This window comes from Bos indicus, chromosome 2 (genome assembly GCF_029378745.1).
Source record: "Bos indicus isolate NIAB-ARS_2022 breed Sahiwal x Tharparkar chromosome 2, NIAB-ARS_B.indTharparkar_mat_pri_1.0, whole genome shotgun sequence".
Lineage (NCBI taxonomy): Eukaryota > Metazoa > Chordata > Mammalia > Artiodactyla > Bovidae > Bos > Bos indicus.
The window spans coordinates 73117440-73134191 of NC_091761.1; the positions used below are offsets into that span (position 1 = coordinate 73117440).

A 16752-nucleotide genomic window follows, 5' to 3' on the forward strand; every position below is an offset into this window, starting at 1 on the left:
AAAATGGCAACAAGAAGGTAGAACCTTTGGCCCACAGAGTTGACAAACGTGCAGCCTAGAAAACCAGCACATTTGCTAATTAACTTCTGATTCTGTCCCATCCCGTTCCCCATGAACAGACCCTCCTGGGATTCTTTTCTTTTAGTAATGACTGGTATTTTTCAGGCCACACTTACTTAGCTCAATTTTTATGAATTCAAACAAACAAACAAAAAAAATTCTACTTTTCCATGGGAAAAACTCTACTTTTCCATAGGTTTCTATGGGAATTATAATGAGATAATAATAATCTTAACACTGAAAAGGATTTCTGCATCACGTCTCTATAATTAAAGAATGTTTTTCCACTATATGACATGAACTATTTTATGAAATGATGTAAACATTTTATATACAGGTGTTCTTTTCAGTTAGATTCTACTCTAAGAAGATAGCATTAAAATTCTCTCATTGAATACTGAACAGTTTGAAGAAAAAGACCAATAACTGAATATTCTCACAGGACAAACAGTAGGTACCCATTTCACCAGCATCAGACTCTCTGCCTCATCCCGTCACGCTTTCAGTAAATACCTGGCGAGAACCTGCCTAGTGCCAAAGCTAAGCCATGAAGTGAGTAAACACTGGAAGCCACAGCTGAGTGAATCATCGTTTTCTGTCTTGCTCACCTGTCCCCACGTTCAATCCCTCATTCCATCTTCCCCTCTAAATCCCAATACTATCACCAGATCAAGAGGGTATAATACCCAAGAGATAAAAGAACAACAAAATGCTTTTTAAAAGTGTGACTACCTTCTAGATCCAAAGTGAGGCCTGCAGGGCTGAACTGGACTCCAGGGGGGCTCTACATGTTCAAGTCCACTACTCATAACATGTCTAAGATGCTGTAAAGTTCTTCACGACTATGCAACACACCATTAAAGACTGAGTGGCACAGTATCATTGTCTGTCATCTCCAAACTTAACTCAGAAAAAATAACAGGCACATAAAATTGATAGGAACTAAAAATGGCTTGTCAAAATACAGACAAGCTTCTTTATGAATTCTGGGGTAATCCTACATTTTATCATGAGGATGTGAAACTTAACACACACCAGCCTGAATAAAGAGAAAACTGCTGACTTTCTGATACAAACGGATCAAAAAGAAAACCTTTCAAATGAGTAAAATCCCTGTAAGGATTTTCAAGTTACCCTTCACCTACTAAGAGCAGCTATAAACATTTACCTGGTTGGGACTGACAGGATGTCAGGGGGCAGGATGATCAGAGTTAGCACAGTGAGTCCTGGCTGTGCAATGTCCCAGGACACCCTGTCCACATGCCCAGGCTAACATGACAGTCAAAGGAACTCACTAATAGCCTCTGCCAGTGGTATGTGCCTCACATCAGGAGAAACACCATCAGCAACCATGTGAATAAATGCACTGATTCCTTCACTTCTTATAGAGAGTGGGCTGGATCACTAGCTGAGACATTAAACTCAAGATTCAATTCAGAGGGAAAACCAGCAAATCAGATGTTTACCGTTCCAATGAATGTGTCTGCCATTCTTGTAAAAGTAGATCTAAAAATTCAAAGCAGCGTCTGAAAATTGTGAAAAGAAAAATATGTCATTTGTCTGTTTATGAAAACAGCTTTTTCCTTAAGTGACCCAAGACTCCTTTTTATAATCAGCAAATTTCTTATAATTTTCATGATTCAAAAAAATGGAACATAAAAATGGAATCAAAATTGACTGAAAACCAAAGCAAATCAACATAATTAAGCACCTATGGTGGTCAAAAAAAAAATAATCACAAGGATACAGAGACAGGATATAAGAGTTCCCTTCAGATCAGAAACTTGAGCTTCAGAGCAATGCTACTGAACAGGTGTGTCACTGCCGTGTGCTTTTTTATTCTACCTCAAATAGAGCTACACGGGCACAAAAGATCAACATACATTACAATATCTGGGAATTAGTCTTTGCATTAATTTCATAGAATGCCTTCTACAAAGAAAGTTAAAAATTTCCTGGAAAACAAAGTGTTTACCAAATTTTCCTGCCAAGTATTTAAAACAGGTTTTTCTCTAGCTACTTGGCCAGTTTCCTCTCTTCAATCTCAAGATTCTTTCTTTTCAAACCTTTCCACTTCTGTGCTCTTTCTTGGCCTGAGTGTACACACAAAAAAACAACGTTGGACTAATCTCCCTAGGGTTATACCACCACTTCAGAGCCTACGTCTTCATCATTTCCTTTTTCTAAATTCCAGAATAATTCTTTGTAGGAATAAATATTATTAGACTTAAGGAACCCATTCAAGGAAACCAATCAGAAGGCAATCTTTCTCTTAATGATCAAACTTTCTTTCCCATGATCTTCCCAATTCAAAAATCTCATAATGCATACAATTACTCACTCTATATATCTTTAATAAACCCTTACCCTATGCTAGATGCTGGACACACAATGTTAACTGAGACACAATCCAGTGAGCAGGACAGACAAAAACAGCTGCTATATGCCTGGAGCACAAGGGCTCTGGGAGAGCTCTAGGGAGTCACTCAGCTCAGCCCCAGGGCTGCTAACAGTGGGGGTGGGGGTTGTGAATAGACTTTCTCCAGGAAAGATGCTGACCTCTGCTCACACCCCTTTCTCAGCATCACTGTCCCCACCCTCACCCAGGCCATGGTCACACTACCTTTGCCCTTTGTCCCATGTCATTTCCTGGTATAGATTTTTCTTCCCTTTAATGTGTGTGTATATATGCTCATATTTATTAATACTTATTTCTTAGTGGATACATGCATCTTTAGTGCTAATTCTTGTCTTCAATGAGTTTCAAAACAATCTATTTAATCAAGAATATCCACTGTAAGGGCTTCCCAGGTGGTGCTAGTGGTAAAGAACCTGCCTGCCAATGCAGGAGGCATAAGAGATGCGGGTTCAATCCCTGGGTCAGAAGATCCCCTGAAGGAGGACAGAGCCACCCAGTCTAGTATTCTTGCCTGGAAAATCCCATGGACAGAGAAGACTGGCAAGCCATGGTCCATAGGGTTGCAAAGAGTTGGACACGACTGACGCGACTTAGCATGCATGCATCCCCTGTAAATTAGGCTTTGTTTTCAAGTTTTTAGACTAAAATCATATAGAGAAGTACATCAACACTGTCATTATTTAAATACTGCATTACTTAAGCACATCTGGTTAGATCTTGTCTCTTTTCTTCACCAACTACTACTCATCATTCAAAAAGCAACTCCGTTTTTTTTAACTTGTCTATGAGGCTCCTTGGAAATGTATCAGCTAGTTTGTTTGTTTTAATAAGGCTGGTTTCATTTATTTTATAATTTTTGGCTGCACTGGATCTTTTCTGCTTGGTGTGGGCTTTCTCCAGTTGCAGTGAGCAGGGGCTACTCTCCAGTTGTGGTACACAGGTTTCTTAGTGCAGTGGCTTCTCCTGTTGCAGAGCATGGGCTCCAGAGCATGCAGGGCCTCAGGAGTTGCGGCATGTGGGTTCAGTACTTGTGGTGTACAGGCTTTGTTGTCCCAGGGCATGTAGAATCTTCCTGGACCAGGGACTGAACCCATTCCCCTGCAGGAGCAGGTGGATTCCAACCACTGGACCACCAAAGAAGTCCATCAGCTAGTTTTGATCAGTGCTCTCTGAATGCCTAAATCCATAAAATATGTATGCTGTAATTCACTCTTACATTGCTTTGCATTATTGTTTTTAACACCTCCAACTAAATTATAAACTTCTTAAAGGGAGGGAGAGTAGGCAATTCATTTCTTACAAATTCTATGAAGCAAAGCTAGGTACTGGCTGAATACAGGACAGAAACCACTGCCTTTTCACTGCCTTCTTGCTCTCTTTTCCTTTCTGAGGGCATGGTCCCTAGTACTCTTTTTTCAGCATTAAGACACACGGCTCTGATGAGACTCACTTTGACTACAGACAAAAATGCCAATCTAAGTGTATGGCTAAGAAGCTGGTGAAGGGGGTGGCATTTCTACTGTCATGGTGATTGCATGCTGCTACTCACATCGAGCACCACAGGCTAGAATTTTTACATGTTAGGAACCAAAGTGTCATCCCTGAACTCTCATATTGATGCCCTAAACCCCAGTATGATGGTATTTGGAGATGGGGCCCTCAGGTGGTCATGAGGTTCACATGGGGTCATGAAAGTGATGCTCTTAGGATTAGGGGCCCTGTAAGAAGAAACACTGACCTCCCTGGTGGCTCAGATGGTAAAGCGTCTGCCTACAATGCGGGAGACCTGGGTTCCATCCCTGGGTTGGGAAGATCTCCTGGAGAAGGAAATGGCAGCCCACTCCAGTACTCTTGCCCAGAAAATCCCATGGATGGAGGAGGCTGGTAGGCTACAGCCCATGGGGTCGCAAAGAGTCAGAAACGACTGAGCGACTTCACTTTCTTTCTTTCAAGAAGAAACACTAGAGCTCTTTCTCTTACACAAACACAAACACATTCTGCATCATGAAGACAGCAAGAAAACAGCCATCTGCAAGCTACTCCCATTAGAAACCACCTGTTGGCACCTGGATCTCAGAATTCCAGCTTCCAGAACTGAGAAAATACATTTCTGTTGTTTAGGCCCACTCCATGTATCGTATTTTTGTTATGTAGCCTAAGTCAACTAATACACTAAACATCCTATAATGTTCCCCACAAAGATCTGTGTCACCTCACTGCCTTTCACAAAGGAAACACTTTCCAAAGTGCTCCTGGAATCCTAAATCTGCAGTGACAATGTAACAGAAGCAGCAGCAAATTCTCATGATGGTTACCATTCATTAAGCTTCCACCAAACACTAAGCCCCTTCTACCTAAGTTACTGTGAATCCGCAGAACTCTGTCCCCAGGTATGTGGGAAATCCACCAACAGCCTCTACCTCGCTAGCTCCACACACTCGTCTCTTGGGGAGCTGGAGCTGCTCTGCCCTCTAGGGTGGCTGGACTGTGGGTCAATGGTTGACCACACTCCTCAGCCATGCCACTGAGCCACACTTTTGAAAAATTAAGCCTTTTCAGTGGAAGAACATGTCTTTCTTCCTGACTTACACAGCCAGCTCATTCCCTTTCTCTTTTCTCTTGCCTTGCACGTGGCTGTTAATAAGATGGTGATGGGGGCTGCTTCATGCTCAGAAAGACCCCTGCACCGGAGAAATCCTGTGGGGGTCCAATGTGCCAGCCCAGGAAAGGACAGAAACGGGGCAGCCATGAAGTGACAGGCCTTCCTGTTGGGCTAGATCAAAACCCAGAACGCAGGGATGGGGCCACAAGGCTGCTGCCTAGGTCTGCCATTAATTTACCCCATAATGCCCTTGATCTGGTCCACCAAGAAGCTTCAGCCCATGAACTGTCTGAAAACTCACGTGAAACTTCTGTGTACTTACACTTTCCTGGGAAGACAGTCCACACATTTCACAATTTGAAGGACTCTGTGGAGTCACCAGTCCAGACCCCACAGATCCCAGCCAGAAGCACACAGCCCTGACATCACACATAGCTCATGTGGACCTGAGACAAAGCCCAGCTGGCTGCTCAGGCTGACCTTCGGGGTCTACCTCCCCTCACTGTGCAGCACAGCAGGTGACTAGTCAGGCCTCAGAATCTCTAGAATCACATCAGAAGCTGCAGATAACATACACCTCCTCCTACCTATGTTAACATAAATAACTACCACTCATTTTATAATGTCTTTTCCAGGCAGGCAGCTACTGCCTTCATTCAGGGGGATGGGGTAGACCAATGACAGAGGCAGAGGGACCAGCACAGGAAGAAAGTGTATGTGGGGACACGCCCCCATCCCACCTCTCCCAAATACCGCACATACACTTGCTCTCACACACATACAAAAATAACTTAAGCTGTCCAAATTCACTTTCCATTATAATTTTGATCATGACCTTTCAAGCCAAGGGCATTTATTATGGCAATATTAAATAATATTAATTATTTCAAATATGAACTTTTTAGATGGAGAGAAATTTGAAATTCGTTTTGGTTTTAAAACAATTCAAAAATAATTAGAAAATTCATTAAAAGTTTACCTTCTAACTGCAACAGACTTGGAGGTACAGTTGCTTGTTATGACAGGTATTAGCCTAGGGATGTGTGTGTGCTGTGGAAAAGATCAAAACACAGAGGCGAACACTTGAAAATACAAAACTGAGATAATCACTTCCTTACTCACCTATGTAAAGCACCTAATACATTAAGATTAGAATTTCACTGAGTTTAAAAAGGAGAAAGAATTTCACTGGACACTTACAAAGGGCATGAAAAGTACAGAGCCAAAACAGACAACATGATGATATGTGTTAAGTCAGTCTAAAATCAAAACAAATCAGTGGTATGAAGCCTAAACTATCTGAGCAGTATAAATCTAAGCGAGTAAAAAGCAGTCAGTAGACCAATGTATTTTAATACCATTTCAATGGATATGTCCAGTAACGGCTTTTGGTTTAATATCTGAAATGGGCACTGTAAACAGTAAGAACTAAAATAATGCAAAGAAAGTAACCCACAATAATCACAAATATTCTGGGAAGATTTCAGTTAGCATCATCAAGCTCCAGTTTTGAGGGCTGCCTCTAGGGAAAAGGGACTTGACATGGGGAGAAGGTGATATGAAGAACTTCACTTTAACGCTTTGTGAGCTGTCAGGTTTTATTGAAAATCTACATATAAGTTACTTGGCTAATTACTCAGATTAAATAAATTAGTGCTTTGAAAACTTAACTGAAGATAATCTTTCTTTTTTAGGCTTATGTACAACTATTTAAATAAAGATGCTAGATGAATACAAAGCCACAAGCACAAATACCTAAAATGAACAGTTGGGGACTAAGGAGGGAAGAACAGGAGTAATACCTGGACACACACAGAACTCAGAAGCAGATACAAGTGCTCAAATGCTTAAAACCAATGATGAGAGGATGAGCAACAGGTCAGTAACTGTACACCACACCTGTAATTCACTCCAGGGAACTGAAAAGGCTCACATGTGACAGTTAAGCAAGGGAAGGTGAGGGTGGGGCAATACCGTACATACAGTGGGATTCCACATACATAATCACTCAAATGGGAAACGTCTCTGATAACTGCTTATCTACCACCAATATTTACCACTTGCTTATTCTACAATACATACGGCTCCAAAACATACTCACCCGGATGATTAACCTAACAGCTACAACACCAGAGGTGGCCATAATTTTGGCACTATTTGGAATTAAATTAAAGATAGTTGGCATAATGGCTTCAGCTCCATGGTCAAACTTATTCCCCAGCACTGATGACAGATGCCTGCAATGAGAAATGAACACTGGACTGAACCAAAGTTCTTGGGAACAGTGTAATATATAAATCTTTTAACATTTTAGAGCCTTTGTATGAAGTCATCTAAGGATAAAAACAAGTCTAAGTAAAATACAAATATTCCCCAAGCACATGCAGAGGACTTTACATATAGCCACTCACCAAGAACTGCTTTTTAAAAAATAAACAAATAAATCATTTCCCACTAATTATTCTTCAAATAGCAAAAAATAAATACTAATAAAACATAAATATGACAAAGCACCCTTAGCCTCTTTTTTTTCTTTTGCTCTTTTATTTTCAGCATATAACATTCAGGCTTCAATATCTGAGGTCAAAATTTTGAACAGCTGCAAAGCCACTCTTCTATTGAATTCAATAGGAACAAACAAAAATTCTATTGATTGTGCTATATTCTGCCAGCAAAATCAATGAAAAGGCTGAGAACAGAAGTTTATAAGATTTCATTTTTCCATATTATTAATAATTGTTTCAAGTTTAAAGCAGAGGCTTCAGAGCTAAGTCACTGAGTAAAATTTAAAATCTGTCACACAACACATTATCGACCAGAGATGTACTACTGATGCCACAGGTGTTAATTTTTTGCAAAAATCCCCTCTGTCAATAACATAACTGGTCAGGAAACACTGTAAAAGTACTAACAGGGTGTAAATAGAATCAGTCTTGGAGACCAGGCGACAGGCATGTGTATTACTTATTATATAATATTTATCATATATATAATAACACATATTATATAATATGTATTATATTATATACATCCCAGTGGATGTATTATTCTGTGACCCATCTCTGAAGCTCTGTGACACAGCTACTTTATTATGTGAGAACCGGGAGCGTCGTAGTCCTTACCCCAGCGTGATACAAGCCTCCCGCACTACCTGAGACCGTAGATCCTTAGCGGACAGTTTAAAGGCTCCGTCCAAAAGCCGTAAGTGCTGGAAGAAGTTATCATACTCGGCAGCACCAGCCAAGAGTAAAGATCTAATCTTTTTTAGCTAATGGGGTAGAAAAATTAAGAGACAGACAAAACAATCCTTAGAACAGAAATACAAAATAATTGAAGCCAACAAATATTCAAGGATCAACAATAAAGTTAAATGATACAGTTTTCCAATTAGAATTAGACCAACTAAATAGTAGCTAACATACTGAAGAAATCTAGGTATCATAAATAAGAAAAAGTAATTTTTAAAAATTAGCATCTGTGATAAATGCATTATAATTCTACAAAATGTATTTTTTAATTGGAACATTTTAGAGTATTTACAGATGCTCTGATACTAAGGATAAAAATAACTGAAATCTCATTGTAGCCTGTAAAAAAGCTCCTTCCCTAAGTTCCCCTTTCCCAACACCCAATCCAACCACCATTTACTGCATGAATCACAGGAAAGTAGCTCAGCTGGTAAAGAATCCACCTACAATGCAGGAGACCTGGGTTTGATCCCTGGGCTGGGAACAGGGAACAGGGATGCCTTGGAGAAGGGAACAGCCACCCACTCCAGTATTCTGGCCTGGAGAATTCCATGGACTGTATAGTCCATGGGGTTGCAAACAGTCAGACACGATTGAGCAACTTTCACTTTCACAGGAAGAAGCGCCCCCACTGTTGGTCAAAGTACCCACACTGTATCTGTTACTGAAGGGGCTGGAGGGCATCTGAAACAGACACAGCAGCCATGTTCCTAACTTGCTTCCTGCTGGACAACCAGTGCACAATCACCTTCCTCAGAAAAGACATACCTTCACCAAATGCTGTTCACTTTAATGTTCGGACAACTTGTCATTAATGTACTTTTAAAAACAGAAGGGGCAGAAGTGCTATGAAGAAAGAAAGGGCAACAGGGACACTCACTGTAAGTCACTAAGAAGCTGCTTCCCTGGCCAAGGATCGCAAAATTAAACCTTTACTAAGGCGAGAGTAGTGGCCATGCCACAGGCAGGACTTTGTTAAAAGTACAAGATGCACAAAAAGATAGAAGTGGGCATGTTTTAAAAACAGAAGTGAGGTAATCTATTAAAAAGGCAAACTGTGAATATGGTACCTTATATTTAAAATACTGACTACTTAAAATTCATTACAGTTGAACCCCAATTTCATAATAAAGTATTTATAATATTTAAATATCTAATGCAAATGTAATCACAAAGTTGGCAGCTTACAGCATTTACTCTTTGCTCCCAATCATGCTTGTCATCAGATAATATTTCCCTAATTTTGTTTATGGACTCCTCAAGGTCTCGGCTGGAATAAATCTGTAAGCAAAATTAATTTACAATTAATATGAGAAAATTTGCTGAATAAACAAAGATTATTTCTTAATTAACTGAAGTCAAGAGCATCTGTTAAGTATAGTAAAAGAAATCATTTCATTTTTCAGAAAAGGACCTCGGAGATAACATCTAGACAGGCTTGCCACAGAATGAGTTTCCACCGTGAATGTAAACTCACCAGCTCTGATGCCCGTATATGGATAACCTCACCTCAAATGCAGCTTTACCATAACAGATGATATCATGCACAACCGAGAAAGAAGCCCACTGGGGAGTGGGCGGAGATGCACAAGTCACTGATTTGTTTTTTTTGTAACACCACACTATACTGGCAGACCTCAGAGACACTGCCAGGTCAGTTCTAGTGTCTTCAGTGCACTGCAGGTGCAATAAAGTGAAAATCACAATGAAGTGAGTCACAAAGATTTTCCTATACTGCAGTCTATTAACTGCCCAATTAAAGTATGCCCACTGTCTAAAAAGGCCGTGTGCATACTTTAAAAATCCTTTATTGCCAAAAAAAAAAAAAAAAAAACAAATGCTAACCATCATCTGAGTCTTCAGAGAACTGTAATCTTTTTGCTGATGGAGAGTTGAACTGTTGTGAGAATTACCAAACATGACAGAGACACAAGGTGAGCAAATGCTGATGGGGAAGCGGCACCGTACACATGCTTGAGGCAAGGTGCCCATAGATGTGAAACTGCAGCATTTACAAGCACAACACCGTGAAGGGCAATACAGCAAGGTGTGTCTATGCTTGTAACCTTAAACACTTTCAAACCTATTTTCTCATTTATCCTGGTATCTTACTCCAAAGACAGTAAGGGGGAGGAAAAAATCCACCAAGAGTAAGGCATGATAGGAAGGTCAAGGACATAAGGATGAACCTGAACCTAAAACACCTGCTATCTGCTTTGTATACACATGGCAACTAAGCAGTGGGTGACAAGGGACACACACAGATACCAAGTGCTGGAGGGATCCTGAGCACCGACATCCAATGGACCACAAGCCCCCATCAACCAGAGACAATGCTGGGGCACAAAGCAGTTTACAGTGAGTTCTGTAAGTCATCTCTGCTTCACATGTCAGGTACTTAAGGGAAGTATCACGATGGTATAAACTAAGGTTTTATGAAAACATTTTTTATACCTTTCAGAAACCTACATTCTTCAAATTTACAGACTTCTCTAAGGAAAATACCGACATAAGCATGCTTCTTTGTTCTCTCTTGGAATGGAGTCACTTATTTCCCCCTCTTCTGTGTGACCTGACTCACGAACTCACTAGTGGAGCAAGCCACTTCTCACCAGTTCTAACTGGAAGGTCATCCATTTCAGTTCTGAGAGGCCCTAACATTTCCTAGCCTGCAAACCCTAGACCTCCTGTGGTCTTGATAGTCAGAATTACCCTACCTACTAAGAAACTGTGTGTGTCACATGCTTGAAAAATGAAATCTGAAGAATAAGCCCATCCTTTTTAATCAAACCAAACATCTTCACTCACCTGGACTACAGGCACATCGTCAAATGCTTTAATAAAATCCTCTTCATCAACAGCACCAGCTCCTTCTTTTGCAGCTATAAAAAAACATCAATTTTTAAAATGTAAACAGTGTGCACTGGAGGACTCATACACAAAATCAAAATTATATTTTGGAAGATTTGTAACTTTTTTAAGTCAATAAAAGTTTAGAGTTTTGTGGCACAGACAAGTATTACTGACTTTCAATATTAAGATAAAGTATAATAGTTTTACAGTATAACATATATTAGCTTAAAGTCATCTAAAGATAGTACTTGCTTAAGGAAGATCAGTTGTATAGACTTTAAAGGATTTAGGTGATTTATATTGTATTAATCTATGTGTGTGCGTCCAAGTTGCTTCAGCCATGTCCATCCCTTTGTGACCCTACAGACCATAGCCCACCAGACTCCTCTGTCTGTGAGATTCTCCAGGCCTGCATACTGGAGTGGGTTGCCATGCCCTCCTCCAGGGATCAAATCCACGTCTCCTGCGTCTCCTGCAATGGCAGGCAGGTTCTTTACCACTAGCACCACCTGGGAAGCCCCGTATTAATATATAAGTCTTTTCAAAGATTCCTAATGAACATATAATAGAAATTCCAATTCTTCAGGGAATAAATGAAATCATATCATTGTTAGGAATCCAACATAACAAAATTTGTGAAACATTCAAATAAGTTCTAAAGAATTTAATGGTTTCACCTCAACTTCATATTAGTCTCAAAATATTTTCAAGGAAAAAAATTTTCATTTCCTTTTAAAATCACAATAATGTGTCAATTTTTCATTTATATGCCAGTTGCAAATTGACCCAACAATTGCTATCATTCAGGAGAAAGCTTTTTCTTTCTGTTAATATGTCACTTCACACATGAAAGTCAAGTGATATTTTACCAGATGTTTTTTCTTCATATTAAAGGTTTCTGAATGGCCATCTACAGTCATCCCTGTAACCATCATTAATGATTTATACTGGTTAGTCTGAGTGCTTTTCCAGAGCTTCCTACCTGACAACTTAGTTGGCATCTGGGGTCCTGATGGACCACCTAGACAGAAAAGGCTTTAAAGACAACTGATGCTTGTGGTAAATACTTGTCATCATGCTTGATGAGTATTTCTCTGCATTCACAAGTCAATTACAGACAGAAAATAGTAACACACTGTGAGTGGTGCTCTGTGTGCTTTAGGTTAGGCCTGGATCCCACCAAGCTGACAAACACGGAGCGCCTTTCTGTGTGAAGCAGAGAGCTGCATGTCAAAGAGGGCTTGGGGCCATACACAGGCCTGGGCCCATGGAGTCTGATGAGAAGTCAACAGGGAAATCACAACTACGATGCTAAACAAAATGGAAAAAGGCAAGATCAGGCCTGAGGGAAAGACAGGGTTGGTATCTCTGTACAATCTACACAGGTGGGATCGTTGGAAGGGGAACAGGTAAGGAATGGGAACAAAAAGACATGGTCTGATCACACAGAAATTTTCTAAGCTTAGTTTGTAGAATAGATGCTACTCAAAGACAGATCAAGAAAACGGATTAGAAAGACTGTTCAGCCATTAAAAAAAAAAGTACTGATACACGCTCCAGCAGAGATGAACTCCAAAAACATTATGCCAAGTGAAAGGAGCCAGACACAAGAGACAACATATTGGATGGCTCCGTTTCTCTGAAATTCCTAGAATAGCTGAAAGCATAGAGCAATAACATAGACTGGAGGGATCGCCAGAGCTGAGGAAGGAAGGAATGGGGAGAATTTTAATAGGGTCTTTTTTTGAAAGACCTTTAATGGGGTCTAGTTTCAAAACTGTGTGGAAACTAGATAGAGGTGGTGGTTGCCCAACACTATGAATATAATAAATGGTAATGAATTGTTACCTTTAAAATGGTTGATTTTATGTTGTATGAATTTAAGCTCTTTAACAACAACAACAACAAAATGTATATATTTTAAATGAACCAAAAAATAAAAGATGACCAAGAGGCATGGGATGGCAAGGGGTGGCGTGGGGGGTGCTCAAGAGGAAAGGGATATAGTTATAACTATGACTGATTCACATTTTTGTATGGCAGAAGTCAACACAACATTATAAAGTAATTATCATCCAGTTAATAATAAATTATTATCCTCCAGTTAAAATAATTATAAATTATCCATCAGTTAAAATAAATTTGAAAAAAAAAATACATTTCGAAAAAAACATAAAAGATTAGGAAGAACTAAGAATAGCAGCTCCCCCAACACAGAGACGGTAGGGCAGAGGTTGTGGGGGCACCAAGCTGACAAGCTGGGACACCAACATCCAAGGCCTGTTCAGACAGCAAGAAAGACCAGCCCAAGGAGGCAGCATTCTGATGCTGGTCCTCACTCTAGCTTTAACTGATTAGTTCATCCAGCCAAGCTCAAAAGCCCAATGCTAACAGTAAGCATGGTTCGAAAGTAAAAAGTAAGTAATTTTCACTATACTGTTAATCAACTATACTTCAATGAAAAAAATTTTTTAAGTAGGTAATTTGTGTATAAACTTAAATGTGACAGCAAAATGAAAGCTATATATAACAAGGACCCAAAACAGTCTAAATTAGGGGATGGAAGAGAAGGATAAAGAAATTTATCCTTATAAATTTATTTTCAAAGCCTCAGGGAGCTAGCTAATCTTGACCATTGACTAATTCGGTATCTTACAAGGTTTCATAAGGAACAATCTTACTTGCAGGAACAAAATACATTTTAAAGACAATTTAACTTCTAGACAATCTCAGTCCTGAGACACAGAAATTGGCTGATATCATGCAAGTATCATCAGGCATGGCAGGAGCCCAAGGCCATTAGGATACCATGAGCTCTGCTCCGTGGTGGATTCACACACCCAAAGATTCTGCCCCAGCAAACATGCAACACAGCAGCTCAGACGTACATTCTACCAGCTTATCAGCATCCATAGATGAGAACCAATTTACTTAAGGAAGAGAAAGTGGACTCATACTGCCCACAGAATTACTGCACCTCTAAAGGACACAGAAGGTGAGCAGCATGCGCATCTGCTTTAAGCTCCTACACAGCGGACCACGCAGCACTGTGCTTGGGCTTGGTCTTACCTGAAGACTTAGATCCAAGAGAGGAGGAGCCGAGTCTACGGGTGGTCCCCATTCCAACGTTTCTCCGTGAGCTTGCTGGAGCTTTGGATGACGTAGAGCTGGCGGAAGAAGGTCTATTACCATCCACAGAATCTTCATCATCAAAGTTTTTATCTAAAGAGTAAGCAAAGAAATTTTTTCTTTTTTTTTAATTTTTAAGTACTTTTTCATCTCAAGTGAAAACAGCAACTAGTTTTATTTAGAGATTAATGGTTTGCCTTCTCTTCTGGAATCTGAGATGTCCACCCAGGGTCTAGAAAAGCCTTAGGTGAGTCAAGAATGCAGCTACGAACACCCTGTTAACTTTCACATATCAGGAATGCTTTCCACTCCAATTTCAGAAAACAGAAAAATCATAAAGAAGAAAGCAACCTCTCATGAAACTATCATGTAGGAACAGTTACTTTAACAATCTGGTATATTTCTGGCCATTCTTTCATGTACTTTTTAATAGTTAATGTACGCCTTATATTCCATTTTAGAAAATTGCTTATTTCAAATGTACATTTTACCACATGATGAAATATTCTTCATAAATGCCATTTTAATGGTTCCATAGTACTTTGCAATTGGAAAATGCTACAAATAAAAAACATTTTCATTGCTAAGACAGTTAGGGATATTCTAATATCTTATGCTTAGAAATAATACTGCAACAGACACCTTTCTACATGCGTTTTTGTTTGAATATTTAATAACTTTAAGAAAAATAATTTCTAGAAGCAATATTACTGAGTCAGAATATAAAAGCTTTTGATGTATACTACTCAAGTTATCTTCAGTAAGTTCATATAAATACATACTTTTCCTGAAAATTCAGAGTTTCTTGCCACATTCTTGCCAACACTGAAAATACTACCATATTAAAATTTCAAACAAAATTTGATAGGCTTCTCCCCCCAAAACAACCTCTTCTTCAGTGTTGCACTTTAGCGAAATTAAGCTTTTTTTTTTTTCTTCAATAAATTCATTAACTTCTAAATTTTCTAGATAGCAGTAGTGGTGGTTTAGTCTCTAAGTCATGTCTGACTCCTGCAACCCCATGGACTATAGCCCACCAGGCTCCTCTGTCCATGGGATTCTCCAGGCAAGAATACTGGACTGGGTTGCCATTTCCTTCTCCAGGGGATCTTCCCAACCCAGGAATCAAACCTGGGTCTCCTGCATTGCAGGCAGATTCTTTACTGACTGAGCTATAAGGGAATTCCTTAGACAGCAGTAGATCCCATCAATATTCCTCAAGTTGTATTAAAAAAAAAAATATATATATATATATATAAAGAAATCATCTTTGAGCATACTGATGAACAGCATTTTGATGACAAAAAAGTTAAAGCTATCACAGTGCACTATACAGAGCACTAGGGGCTTATGTAGCATGTGTGGGTCAGTCAGGAGGATATATAAAGAACTTAGGAGTTACTAAAAACAAACAAACAAAGAAAATTAACATCCATAGCTGGCGATATTCATGATTTCTGAAAAAGGGCTTAGTTCTTTACCAGTAAGTCTAAAGTAAGTAACTGTTGACCAAAAACAGATAGAAATAATCTGTTTTTCTTGATCTAGTTGCTTCTCAGCTGAACTATCCACAGCCAAGTTTTGTGTCTACCTAAGACTCTAGTGTTAAGTGAAAGTGAAAGTGAATGTTCCTTACAGCTCACCAACAATCTACTTCAAATCATAGGGGTCCTTTTATTCAACAGTAAGGGAGAAACTGGGCTTCTAAGGTGGCTCAGTGGTAAAGAATCCACCTGCCAAGCAGGAGATGTGAGTTCAATCCCTGGATTGAGAAGATACCCTAGAGAAGGAAATGGCAACCTACTCCAATATTCTTGCTTGGGAAATCCCATGGACAGAGGAGCCTGGTGAGCTACAGTCCCTGGGGTCTAAATGAGTTGGACTCAACTGAGTGACTAGTCAACAAAACAACAACAAAGGAGGAATCACATCCTCACAAATGCAGAATCCTATGCAGATTAGCTTCCCTCCACATGCCTTTACACTTCTGACCACCTGGCAAGCTGTGCTGTTTCACAGATGGCTTCTTCAATCCATGCATCAGTGTCTTACTGATTCAGATGTTCAGTGGTCTTTTAGCACAGACTTCCCATACAGACTCAAAAGTGATTATTAAATTGCAGAGCACACTAGTAAAAGTGTAAAAAGTAAAAGAGTAAAAAATGAGAAAAAAAAAAAGTGAAGTCACTCAGTCCTGTCTGACTCTTTGCGACCCCACGGGCTATAGCCTACTAGGCTCCTCCGTCCATGGGATTTTCCAGGCAAGAGGACTGGAGTGTGTTGCCACTTCCTTCTCCAGGGGATCTTCCCAACCCAGGGATCGAAACTGGGTCTCCCACACTGCAGACAGATACTTTACCATCTGAGCCACCAGGGAAGCCTGGACGCAAGAGTAAAACCTGGTCTTAAAATACAGAAGGAGGTCACCCACTGAGCACTGA

The 16752-nt window shown here is 39.8% G+C and overlaps 1 protein-coding gene across 15 annotated transcripts in view; it reads right to left on the bottom strand.

The window, feature by feature from the left end:
• Positions 1 to 16752, bottom strand: part of CLASP1 (cytoplasmic linker associated protein 1) — a 273403-nt gene that overhangs the window by 100699 nt on the left and 155952 nt on the right. For all 15 annotated transcript variants that reach the window (XM_070769105.1, XM_070769110.1, XM_070769114.1 and 12 more), the window contains exons 9-15: positions 14252 to 14404; positions 11138 to 11211; positions 9518 to 9610; positions 8204 to 8349; positions 7183 to 7318; positions 6061 to 6131; positions 1527 to 1586 (exon numbers count right to left, since the gene is read on the bottom strand). In XM_070769105.1, the coding sequence (XP_070625206.1) occupies positions 1527 to 1586; positions 6061 to 6131; positions 7183 to 7318; positions 8204 to 8349; positions 9518 to 9610; positions 11138 to 11211; positions 14252 to 14404 (733 nt within the window). The remainder of the gene's footprint in view (positions 1 to 1526; positions 1587 to 6060; positions 6132 to 7182; positions 7319 to 8203; positions 8350 to 9517; positions 9611 to 11137; positions 11212 to 14251; positions 14405 to 16752) is intronic.